This window comes from Carassius carassius, chromosome 2 (assembly GCF_963082965.1).
Source record: "Carassius carassius chromosome 2, fCarCar2.1, whole genome shotgun sequence".
Lineage (NCBI taxonomy): Eukaryota > Metazoa > Chordata > Actinopteri > Cypriniformes > Cyprinidae > Carassius > Carassius carassius.
The window spans coordinates 16,225,781-16,238,784 of NC_081756.1; the positions used below are offsets into that span (position 1 = coordinate 16,225,781).

A 13,004-nucleotide genomic window follows, 5' to 3' on the forward strand; every position below is an offset into this window, starting at 1 on the left:
TCTTTCGGTGCATTGCATCTTGTCGTATGCTTCACTCCCACATGGTTCATGTCAAGTTCACCACTGATGAAAAGTATTACAACGTTGCCAAATCAAGAGCAGCGCTTTGGGTGGATCATTGTGGCTATCAACCAAATACCCCAGTTGCTGTTTGTACGTAAACACATCGCAGAGCTTCCAAAAACAGTATTGGTTTATTTTGTTGTTGTTTTGTTCATCTCGAGATATTCTTGTTCTTTTAGATTGCCAAAGCACAGTTTGTGTACATGATTTCAACAACCCTTTGTCAATAGGCTGTGCAGTCTTGATGGTTGCTTGAACCTTGCAGCTTCTTAGTCTTGATGTTGATGCTAATGTCTTTGAAAGTCTATGAGCTTTTGCATTTTGTCAACAGGTAACTGGACGTGACTCGCTTAAAGATCGACCACCTCCGCCTGTTAAAATAGCTGAAAGTGACATAGATGTAAGTTCTATTCTCTATTTATTAAAGCCCAATTTCTGGCCCTTGTCTCCCCCTCGATCTCTCTGTTTGCTCTGCACAGAAAGCTGTTAGTCAAGCCTGAATTTGTGCAAGTAAACACAGGCATCGGAGTGAGGCGGTGGTACACGCTGTGGGGAGAAGCAGGCTCTCTCTGTGTCAAGAAGAAATTGAAAATTATTGACGAGGGCTTTTTATATTCAGTGCTCATTTTAAAGAGAAAAATACATGCAATGGGAGTTTTATACTTTGGGCTTGTGAATTTTTCAGTCTGATTTTTTGTATTCCGGTGCTCTCACAGTTTTTCGTTTGATTGGAAGTAAATATTCTGGAAGTCCTGGCTTTTCATCATTAACATTGTTTCAGTTGAACAATTTATACAAATTTTGTTGGTGGATTTATCTGCATGATGAATATTTAATGTTGTTAAAACAATGATATATGGCTGTGAAATAATAATAACTGTAAATAACAGCTTAATAATTAATTGGAGGGAATGATAAACAGAGCAGAGAATAAACAGGCAGTGTGAAGAAGACCGTTAACAAGACAGCTTCTGTTTCTCCTGCATGAGCACACGTTCCCTAAGCCATTTTTCACTGAGAAAATGCGGTTTGTTTCTGCAAATAATGACACCAGAATTGTCTTGGGTGCATGACGCTTATGCTAATGAATATCTTCAATAGTGGGAAATGCTGAATATGGAATAGTGGAAGAATGTATTCCGTTGACGCTCTGTTTGATATGTTTGTATGCTTTAATGGATTCAATTCAGTCATGACTGGTGACCATGTTTTATTGCTGCTTGTGATTGTCTCTTCAGGTAAAGCTTAGTAGGTTATGCGAGCAAGACAAGATCCTACAAGAGCTGGAGGCCAGGATACGCACACTCAAAGAAGATAAGGTGCTTTGTTTTTTTCCTTATCTAAATTCAATATTCTAAATAACGCTTTGAGGATATCGAATTGTGTATCAACTGAAGGGTAAAAAAGTTGTTCAGAAGGGCTACACAGAAATCATAATTGTCCTTTCATATCAAGTTTATTTATTCGTTTATTAATTTAAGAAATTCAAACTTTTATTTAGCAAGGAGGTATTGATCCAAAGTGACTGTAAAGATCATGTTTATGGTAAAGAATTATAAATTTCTATGCTCTTTTTTTAACTTTCTGTTCAAATCTGTTAAACATTTATTACAATTTCCATTAAGATAATGGCTGCTGAACTCCAACTTTGCCATTAAAATGTGGTTTGTCACTCACAGTGAACAGTCCTATTGGGCAGTTGTTAGCTTGAAGATCTATTTCTACTTTATCTAACCCTTTTAAATGCCTGTTGTAACCTAATACAGTCAGATCCATTTCACCACAATAAATACATTAATGACTTGAATAGAATTTAGTGGTCCCTAGTGCTAGTTCTTTTTCTTTATAACTTCTTCATCTGCATCATCTTCTATTTCTCACCCATATCTAGGACAAGCTTGAGTCAGTTCTGGATGTTTCCCATCAGCAGATGGAGCAGTACCACGATCAGCCCGCCCATGCAGAGAAGATCGCCTATCAACAGAAGCTGTTACGGGAGGACGTGGTCCACATCAGGGCGGACATCTCACAAGTGTCCACGGTGAGGACACATACCTGCGTTAATACACTCGCAGAAGGCTCAAGAACGTCTATAAAATACTAAAATCACATTAGGCTGGAAATGAGTATCAATGCAATACTAATATCAGCTCATTGCACTAGTATTGAGGCTTGTTCTGTGTTAAACAGGAGATGGAGAACGCTTGGACAGAGTACAGCCAATTAGAGAGAGATATGGACAGACTGCGTTCAGTCCTTCAAGACCAGATGACCCACAGTGCTCTCTCTCAGGTCAGAACCAGGGGGAAAAAAGTCAAAAAATGAGGACAGAAGTCTTTCTTTACTCAAGCTCAAAATTATATTTCAGCTTTTATCTCTTTAATGCATGCTTCCAAACTAAAGTATCAATACTGTTTGAGCGGCAGAGTGTATCAGAAGATGTTAAACCGTGTCAGCCTGTTTTTCTATTCAGCATGCACCTCTCAGTCCGGTAATTGATAGAAAAAGAACAAAGTGATGAAAGAGATATAGAGCTCTCGGAGCCGGAGTGAAGATCTAATGTCAGTTTTTGATCAGTGTGATAGAGCCGCAAGAACAAGGCAAAGAGTGTCTTAAGATTATTGATTTCTCAAATGTTTGTGTGAGAGCACACACAGACACAGTCAATAAATTATGGCTTGTTCTGAAAATACAAATAAGAGAAAATCCTATCCTTTCTTCGGTGCCCCTTTGAGCTCTAAATTTGCCTCTTAGAAAATCAAAGACAAGCCTTAGGGTTGTCATATTTTTTAAGAGCGACCGCAGGGGTGTGAAGGTACTTCTGTTCTACTCTCATTTTTAGCTTTTAGTTTCTGTTGAAGAAATTGTTGTTCTATATTATATTATATTATATTACATTACATGATCTTAAATACTGAAAGACAGACACTCATTTTTAGTATTCAAGCATAATGTTACACTAATATATTCTGATTTTTATATATTGATTATAATGTTATACATGATATGAATTTTTACTCTTTAACTTAATTTAGGTGCATGTTTGCGTATCTAATAGTATATTGAGTTTTAAGTAATTGCATAATTATATAACTTTTTGCTAAATATATTACATTTACTTAAATACTGAAGTATGCATACTTGTATTCTGTACCTTCCTGTTCCAGTCTCGTATGTTTAATTTTTTATTCAGTTATCTCTGTTTAATTGTATTCGAAATGAGTGAAAATGATTCAATTCTGTGCTACTGTGCAGCAGGAGAAATGTGAACTGAGGAAGGAGCTGTGGCGGATCGAGGATGTGCTTGCAGGCCTAAGCTCCAGCAAAGCCAACTACAAAGTGACCATTGACTCTGTTCGGAATCCAGGTGAGAGCGGGCCCCTGCCTGCCATCACCCCCATGCACTGGAACACAGACCGAGGTACTGAGGACAAACAACTCCACATGCATCTCTGCCAACTGCATCCACATGCAACTGATAATCATGCATGTTTTTTTTTTTTGCTCATGATGTCAACGGTTGGAATAATTGCCTGACCCAGATAGAAAACTTGTGCCTTCAGCATCATTGTCCGCAGTGCCTTCTCTCACTGCAAGCCCATCCATGGATGAACTGAAAGCTGCTCAACCCAGCCCCCATCTCAGCCCAGTGCAGTCTACCCAGCAGCCCTTGCAGCTCTCACATTCAGCCCACAAGCCAAAATGGGTGAGTTTGTGAAACAAAGTAATCAAAATACTCCTTCAGTTCATTTGTCTGTTTTTATGGAAATTTAATGTTTACACAATGTAGCCTGAAGAGGATGCTCCACCCAGACCCCCCCTCCCTCACCTCTACAGTCCAGATGAACACCCCCCGGCAGTGCCCCCTTTCCCCAAAGAAACCTCCGTCATCCGCCACACATCAGTCCGGGGTCTTAAACGACAATCTGATGAGCGGAAGCGTGATCGTGAGTTTGGGCAGTACTCTAATGGAGATCATAAGGTTTGTGCCACTCAGTGGTACTTCGATACAAACAGTTTTCATCTGTGTATATGGTAAAATGTCAATATAGTTCTGAACTTTATTTTCCTGGGTCTCCAGGTTGAGATACGAGCGTTCCTGAGTGAGCCTGAACTATTGGCAGTTGGTGGACAAATTGGGGGCTTGAGCCGTGATAGTGGCTACCAAACTCTACCAAACAGAGGTATATAAATACAGACCTGTACATGACAGTCACAGTCTCAGATTCAAAGACTCGGGTCCTCACTAGCGTACAACATTGCGGTTTGGCTGTATAAGGAGCCAAAAATGGTAAAAATATAATTTCCACCACCATCATTTTTATCACAGAATGCTGTTTAACGCAAAACTGTACATCATTTGAAATGGAAATGATGCTATGGTGAAAACGTTCATGACTTTTAGAAAAAAAAAACAGAAAAAAAAACAGATTTTTTCCTTGATGCAATGCTTTTCATAATTTTGGGGTCAGTATGATTTTTTTTATGTATTAATACTTTTGTTCAGTAAGAATGCATTAAATTGATCAAAGGTAAAGTGAAGTAAACTTTAATAAATTCAGTAAAATTTCTTTTTGACTTTAATTTCATTGAAGAATTTTGAAAAAATATGCATCTTGGTTACCACAAAGAAATTGAGCAGTGCAACTATTTTCAACATTAATAATCAGAAATATTTTTTAAGCCATAAATTAGCATATTAGAACGATTTCTGAATCATGTGACACTTAAGACTAAAGTAATGGCTGCTTTTTTATTTTTGATCAAGTAAATTGCAGCCTTGGTGAAAAAGACATCTTTCAAAAACATAAAAAAAAAAAAAAAAAAAAACTTACAGACCCCAAAAGTATGAACGGTAGTCTTTATTCTGCTGGAAACTGTTTGTAGACATTAAAACTAGTCAAATGTGTGCTTTAAGAGAGTCCACATGGCCAAAAGTTCCCATACGGTAGCTGAATTAAGCAAGTGTGCCAAGTGTGAATGTGACATCAGTTGACAATTAACCATGCTGTGTTAAAGTATGAACTTTCAGCTCAGAATTTAAGAAAGATTTGTCTAATCCAGTTCGAAATCTGTTAGGTTTGACAGGCTCATTTTCAAGACTGAACCAGTCATCAAACATTTCTTCGTTTGTCACCCTCAGAAGAGGACTCACCACCACAAGCTTGAAGGTAGGAAGCCACACAAGTCCTGAAAGTGTCTATTGAGAGGCAGGGGGACATAAAGGGTCACAGTTTGCTTTGGCAGAGCTGATGTGCAGCAGGTTGATTAGATGCAGCAGCAGTACAAACCGCTGAGCAAATGAAATAAAAGCAGCCAGTGTGGGCTTGGACCAGACTGTATTTTGCGAATGAATTACTGCGGTAGTGTTGCCATGCAGACTGTGAACACAGTGTGTGTCTGTCACCCTGATGAATTCATGCAAAAATGTTAACAGAACGGAGCACAGCAGAGCTTTAAAATGAACTCCTCTGTTCCTGATACTTTGTTTGTTTTTTCTCCTCTTATTTTCCCTCTGCCTCTCTCTTTCCAACTGACTGTTTTACACACATTAATACCAACACACTTCATTCAAAAACAATTAAATTAGTTACAAATATATCTAGCTATAAAAATATACGTAATATATTATGATTAAATGTACACAACATTCAAACATTTGGGGTCACTAAGATTTGTTTTATGTTTTTGACAGTCTCTTATGCTCACCAAGACTGCATTTATTTATTATATTTATAATTTTAAATATTATAATTCTGAAGAATTATTCCTATTTAAAGTAACAGTTTTCTATTTAAATATAATTTATTCCTCTGTCGGCAAAGCTGAATTTTTCAGCATCATTACTCCTGTCTTCAGTGTCACATGATCTTCAGAAATCATTCTGATGTTCTCTAATGCTGATTTGTTGCTTAAGAAATATATTTTTTTATTATCAATGTTGAATACAGTTGCGCTGCTTAATATTTTTTGAGAAAATTGCGATATATTTTTTCAAAAGAACAGCATTTATTTGACAAAAACAAAATCACAAAAAAGTTACATTAAAATCAAAACTAAATTAAAACAATAAATAGAGTACATTTTAATACAACATGCAAAAACTGCACGTGAACAATAAGAATATAGTATAGGCATTGACAGGATGGTTCAGTGTCTTTTTATTACCCTTTTCCTTCTCCCTATTGCAAATTGTTGCACACTGTTCTTTGGTGCTGTTTGTTTCAGCATTATTAACACATCCACTGGCGTCTCTTAGGAGAGACCAAAGAGTGCCTTGGAGCGGCTGTATTCTGGGGAGCCTGTGCAGCAGCGCGGCCGCATGAGCGCCGAAGAGCAGCTGGAGAGGATGAAGCGTCACCAAAAGGCTCTCGTGCGGGAGCGCAAGAGAACACTCAGCCAGGGCGAGCGGCAGGCCTCCTCATCTCGTGCCTCCTCCTCCACATCCAGACCTGTGTCTGCAGACCTGAGATCAGTACGTTAGAGCACAATTACACATTATCCTCCAGAGAGAACTATCACCCTGACATTTTGACGTTTTGATGGAGAACTGTAAGATTGGGTGTTAACATGATCAGCATTTTACTGAAGTAGTGTCTGGCGTAGGTAAATGGGTATGTTGGATGTGTTGCAGAAGCAGATGTGAGAAATTTTATTACGTTGTTGGGCCACATTGATAGGTTCCTTAATAAGAACAGATGGGAGTTATGCTATTTGCCAATGAAAGACATGGACTAATGTGTTTAGAGGATTAATAAGGAAAGTTGATATGGTACTGATTCTCATTACACTCTTATTGTAGTTTCAAAATGTTCTAATGATTTAGTATGAGTGTTTAATTTTAAGCTTGGGATATGGATCCTTAATGGAGCAGCTACCATGTTCATCTGGGATAGTGTGCTTTTTCTGGCGGGTCTTTGAATAGACAAAAGCCAACATTAACATCAAAATGCTCTTTTAACCTCTCTGTAACAATAACCTAATGCTCAAAGTTATGGGGAATGGGGTCTGCTGTATTAGTAGGCTCATAAACTAAACTTAATTTCAAGCACAAGCTCTCAAACCTTTTAGCTGTTCATCACTCATCCCGCAATAATTATAGCTTTTAATTATAGCTAAATGAACTGTGAAAGCAGACTCTGTTGTGCTTACCTCACTCATTTATTCTTCTGTTTTACACTAATTTCACCCAGTTTCACTTTTCACATTCAGCTGTCTAATAATAAGTCTTACAAAACTCGCAAGGTCATTTTTACTGCTATTTGGGTCTGATTTGAGTGCTCCGAATAAATTATAATTTAGTGGGTTTTTTTATTTATTAGTTGAATTGTCATTCTACAAAATGTGACATTAACATCAAATTTAGCTTATCAATTTTATATATATACATATATAATTTTACTCCTTGTTTTACCAAAATGTATTGAATGTGTACACAATGAATGGCCTGGGTAATGTATGATTATATTTATTTTGACTTATGTGTTTATAATTGTACTACTTATTGAGCATGTTTTTCTTTAATCACTCTACTGTACTCTGTACGTTCATAATGATATAACAGCAGATTGTAGCATAATTTGCAAAAAGAAAATAATTGCACAGCTCTGCTTTCTTTATCTTTTATGTAGATTTTTGCACATAAAAATAAACACTTTGCTAGTAAAAAAAAAAAAAAAGCAAAAGAGAGTTGTTCTTTTTCTTTCTACTGTGAATGTGAAACCACAGTTTATTTCACGACACACTGGTTTATTTTCTTTCCAGTAAGCACAATAAAGCCTGGGAATGAAGCATGTAAATGAAGTCGCAGATGGAGCTTTTTATTGCGTCTTTCTTGGTTTGCAGGAGTGCTGTGCGCTACGGTTTGAGAGCTTGAACATGAGACACTTAACGCAATCAGTCCAGTCACTTGTACATGGTACAGAGGTACAGGAGCGTACAGGGACATTATGCCATTACACTCAAGGTTGCAGTTTAACCCAGTTTTGTGTGCAGGGCTGTCCTCTTTAAAAATGTATTTCATGTTAAAAAATGAATGTTGGATGTAAACTGATATGTGGAGCACAAAGGTCATTTTAACTTTAATACTATGTGTACTACATATGTGGTAAAAAACAAACAAAAACAAACACTCTCTTAGTTAACATATGTAACATCTGTCCCATTGTAACTGGAAATGTTATTCTAGACTTTACCTGTCCTGTAAATCAGGAGAAGACCATTTCAGAACCAAAATATAACATTTTTATTTCCTGAGTTGGATGTGTCTGAGGTCAAGATGGCCATCTCAGGGCTCCGTGTGTTTGTGTGCCTTCAGTGGAGGAGAGAGCAGGACTTTGATTTGCAGCTTCTGGAGCGGGCCATGCAGGGTGAAGAGAGACCAGTCGAGCACAAAGAGAGACAGCGCTCTCACTCAGACGAATGGCTCACCCTGAGCAGCACACCCATGAGAGAACTGGATCTGGAGCCTCTGGACTACCAGCTGGACCTCAGCAAAGAGGTAACCCTACTGCTCAAAGGGATAGTTCAAAAAAACATTTCCTTGTTGTGTGGAACAGAAAAGCCTCAGTCACCATTTTATTTTAAGAGAACAAAAAAATTAGTAAAGTAATGAAATTATTGAACTTGACGTTAGATTTCAGAATGAAGTGATTGATGTTGTGTGTTTGGTCTCAATGCTTGTATAGCTTGCAAAGCCACAAAAGGTGGCCATCCCTGAGCGTTATGTAGACCTGGATCCAGAGGAGCCCCTTAGCCCTCAGGAAATGGAGGCCAGACATCGTAAAGTGGAACAAATCAAGAGCATCCTTGCTAAGTCTAGGTACTGGCAGATCACACTCATTTAACAGCTGCTCTTATTGTCAACTTTATAGATGGTTGCCATTATATACACTATCATTCAAATGTTTAGGGTTTCTACATTTTTCTTTTTTCCAAATAAGCAATGTTTTCAAAATAAGCATCTTATGCTCACCGGGGATGCATTTATTTGATCAGAAATACCATGAAAACCTTAATTTTGTTGAAATATTTGTGCAGTTTAAACGAATAAATTTCTACTTAAATAGCATTTAAAATGAAATGTATTCTTCCCATGATCCTTCGCAGGTAATTCTCAAGAATTCTTTCTTATTATGTTGAAAATAGTTGTCATGCTTATTATTTTTGTGTAAATTGATGAATGGAATGTTCAGAAAATGAAGAAAAAACATTTATTTGAAATAAAATTGTAACATTATAAATATCTTTTACTGTCACTTTTGATCAATTGAATGAATTCATACAAAACAAAACGTATTCATTTCTTTAAAAGAAAACTTGCTGACCCTAAAATGCTGAGAACCTTTCTCTGAGAGTTTACTCTGATGTACCTGTTTTTTTGTGTACTTATAAGTGTCCAGAATATACCTCCTCCAGCAGCAGTAGACAAGCCGATGCTGCCGGATATAGACTCAGCTCTACAGGAGCAAGAGAGAATCATCACCATGTCCTATGCCTTAGCATCAGAGGCCTCGCTCAAGAGCAAGCAAGTGGCAGGTAAACTAACCAGCAGCATTACTACCAACCTGAACTGAATCATTCATTTATTACTCATCATCAATTTTCTATGGAAGCACATTACATTTTAAAGTCAAATCACAGTAAATTTGTTTTTAGTAGTCTTGTTAAATGGCAAGAGCAAGGACAGGGAATTTAATGTGCACAATGCGTGTAAAGATAGGCTAAGGACACTGAAAGAGAGTCCCATAATAACATACAATCAACAGTTCACACCTGTATGACTGCCAGAACTCATTTTGAATAGATTGATTTCAGATATGCTCTGCAGTACACCTTGACCATTTAAAATACTCACGGTAGATCAAGATCAAGGTAAATGTGAAGAAAAGACTTCAGAAATAGTTATTTGTAATGCAAATCTGACAGTGTCAATAAAACTTCCTAAATCTTCACATTGACAACTGTAGATTAATGGTGAACGTTGGGAGAAACATTGGTCCTCCCTGTTTCAAATCATCGGCATTGGAGGTGTGATGAGGAAGAAGAAAGAGCACAGCCAAGCCTATCAAACGCAACGTTAATGACTGAACATTATTTCTTATTAGCGCAGATCTGACGAGTAAAGATGTTTGCTAATTGGGAGACATGACGGATCTGTCAGGCTGGATGGAATCTTCCTGCCCGATCAATGACCCAGTTGAATATGCACTGGGGCTTGTTCACTCTGCATCCCATGGCAGCACTTTGAACATCTTTCTGAACTGGCATAAAAGCACACCATCGTTTCATCTTTCCTCCTTAAAGAGGCCTCACTCACACTGCCAGGTCTAACCTTCCGACAACGAGCAGTGTGTCTCTCTTAGTCACACAGTTTAACAGTTTGTTTTTTTGGATGAACTACAGTATCCCTTTATATTTGACCGACTTGATGACCTCAGGTAGCTCTTGTAGTTATGTACTCCTAAATAGCAGTTTGTAGTGCATAGTAGCAATTAACCGTGTCACTAGCTCCCTGTGTTATTACACTCTTCTGTTCCTGTTTCTGCTTCAGACTCACCGCCGGTTAACAGTCCCACCTCACTCCCTCAACCTCCACCTCCTCCTCTCCCTCCCTCCTCCTCTACGCCTCAGTCTGCTCCCTCTCCCCTGAGCAATGGATTTCACTACACCTTTGTCTAATCAGAGAGAAACTAAGTAAGCACTAACTGCAAACCGTTTAGCATGCAAATGCGCTTTTGCTAATTGTTCCCTGTGTGTTTTGGCACCTTTTCCGAGGCATGCTGCATGATTGTGCTTCATCAGGGTTTGTGCTGTAGTATGTAGTAACTTCAAGAGTAGTGGAGATTGCCCCCCCCCCCCCCCTCCCACATTCTAACAACTGCCTCCACATCTGGAGATGGAGAGGTGTGTGAATTGTATGCAAATTAGCTTTTTGTGTGCCGATAAGCCTTAAAAGCCATAAACAAATGCTGTCTTTTGTGACTTGTTTGTAATTAATAAAGACTCAGGGCATCGCTAAGGCAGCACATGCTGTTGTGTTGCCCAACACCACTTGCTTTGCCATCTGTAATCGGCAAAGATCTTTGGTGTTTTGATGTCTGTGACTCGTGGAAATAAAGATCGGAATGGCAGTTAGAGTTTGTGGGAAAAAAGAAAAACACAGCCCTTCGTCTTTGGAAACTTTATACGTGTGTGCATCTCTCCAAAGCTATTTCTGTGCAGTTCATTAAAGAGCATGATCTCCACCTGGATTGTGTGTGCTGCTTCCCAGCATACCTTAAATCAGTGGATTTCCTATTTGATGAATGCCAATTATGAGCTATTACAGTATATGAGGCACTGTTAACAAATACGGTACACTTTTGGGTCCCATTAAGTCTTAAAAGCACAATTATTTTGTTTGCCATGATGATTATTTTATAAACCATTATTTAACATTTTCTAATTAGCGTAGCATGTTAAAGTTAGCTAGTTTTACCTTCGAAGTCAGATTTATCCTAAATATTGCCTCATTAACAGCAATATTTAGTTTGACCTACTGAGGGGAAAAGATCTTCTGCCATGTTTTGTGCTGTTCTCTGTTTGCGGACAGTGCCATGATTATATTATACTATATTGAAAGAGTCAGTGCAAAACAATACACTTTATGTTTATTAGCCAGTCCATTTAATCACTGACTGCCTGAGCTGGCCGTGCTATTCTGCTGTTTCAGCAGTGTTTGTATGAAAGTGAGCTGCATGCTGCATGTGTCATGCACGTGCATGTGTTGAAGTGTGTTTAATTCAGCATTTTCTTTATGTAACATGCTGCACAGAGAGAAGGAGGGTGGAGAGTGTTTACCTGTCTACTATTTAGGTTTAAGGTAATTCTTGGGTTATAAATAAAATATAATTTAGAAATTGCTAGTAAATTTCACAAATAATCACAAAGAAGTAAGTAACATTAAATGTGTTTCTTCACATTTCACATCTCTCACTCTTTATCTATTTTCCAGCCAAAGCTGTGTCTGGATACTGAGGTGCTGTCACATTCTGAAAACCCCACCAGTGGTGGACAAACTTAAACTCAACTTATCGAATCACATCGCTCACATTTAGAGATGACGTTAGCGCACTTTTGGACTCATATGGGAACTCGCTCCTGAAATGCATTTTTGTAGAGCTATTATTTGATACAGACTTTCTGCTGTGGAAACTGCTGTGCATATGCTGTACAAAATCTAACCATGATGACCCAGACATAGAGAGCCATTTTATATCCATTTCTGCACTTTTAATATGCACCGTATTGTAGAGATCATTTTACTTCTCAAAGCAAGACCGATGTTTAAATGGAGTTCAGGTTGAAAACAACGGTAACATAAAGACTAAAAAAGTATTATAAATGTGTAATGACATGAAGGGTACAAAACTGTCAAATGTCGATTGTATTTTGTCAATTCAGATGATATTCTTACACCAAATCACTTGAAATATTATTTTTATGTATCCAGCACTGCCAGTCTCCAGTTAGCTTGCCAAATGCATTTTGTTTTTGTTGACAAAGTAAAGAAAACAATTCATTCATTAATATTTTCAGACAGGATTTGTGGGGAATTGGTTGGGGAGGAATATGCCACACATTTTTTTTTTAAAGAAACTGTAAATATTAAAGATATTAACAAGCCAGTTGTCTTTTATTCTCTTTGTGTTCTTTAAGAACGAAGGAAAGAGAGAAAAGAATTTCAGTTTTTCAGCTACAGAAAAAAAAAAGTCAATGTCAAATAATTTATGAATTGATTTGGAGGTTTTACATTTGCATCGTATTAAAAGCAGTCGTTAACTCCAGTCTCACAAGGTAATGCGTATTCAAATGTTTTGTGAATACCTTCTGAACTCACTTTGTTTTATTCCTTCCATACATATTCAGTTAAAAGAATAAGAATAAAATTAATTTCGAAA

General features: G+C 37.7%; 1 protein-coding gene across 1 annotated transcript in view; it reads left to right on the forward strand.

Annotated features, from left to right (window-relative positions):
* LOC132104422 (pleckstrin homology domain-containing family A member 7-like) overlaps positions 1–13,004 on the forward strand; it is a 99,615-nt gene extending 86,611 nt beyond the window's left edge. Inside the window, exons 15-30 of the mRNA XM_059509889.1 lie at positions 395–463; positions 1,302–1,382; positions 1,955–2,104; positions 2,254–2,355; positions 3,319–3,484; positions 3,606–3,769; positions 3,854–4,045; positions 4,145–4,247; positions 5,143–5,234; positions 6,323–6,538; positions 8,381–8,563; positions 8,751–8,884; positions 9,458–9,600; positions 10,616–10,758; positions 11,879–11,926; positions 12,059–13,004. Coding sequence (XP_059365872.1) covers positions 395–463; positions 1,302–1,382; positions 1,955–2,104; positions 2,254–2,355; positions 3,319–3,484; positions 3,606–3,769; positions 3,854–4,045; positions 4,145–4,247; positions 5,143–5,234; positions 6,323–6,538; positions 8,381–8,563; positions 8,751–8,884; positions 9,458–9,600; positions 10,616–10,743 — 1,923 coding nt within the window. The 3' untranslated portion in view covers positions 10,744–10,758; positions 11,879–11,926; positions 12,059–13,004. The remainder of the gene's footprint in view (positions 1–394; positions 464–1,301; positions 1,383–1,954; positions 2,105–2,253; positions 2,356–3,318; positions 3,485–3,605; positions 3,770–3,853; positions 4,046–4,144; positions 4,248–5,142; positions 5,235–6,322; positions 6,539–8,380; positions 8,564–8,750; positions 8,885–9,457; positions 9,601–10,615; positions 10,759–11,878; positions 11,927–12,058) is intronic.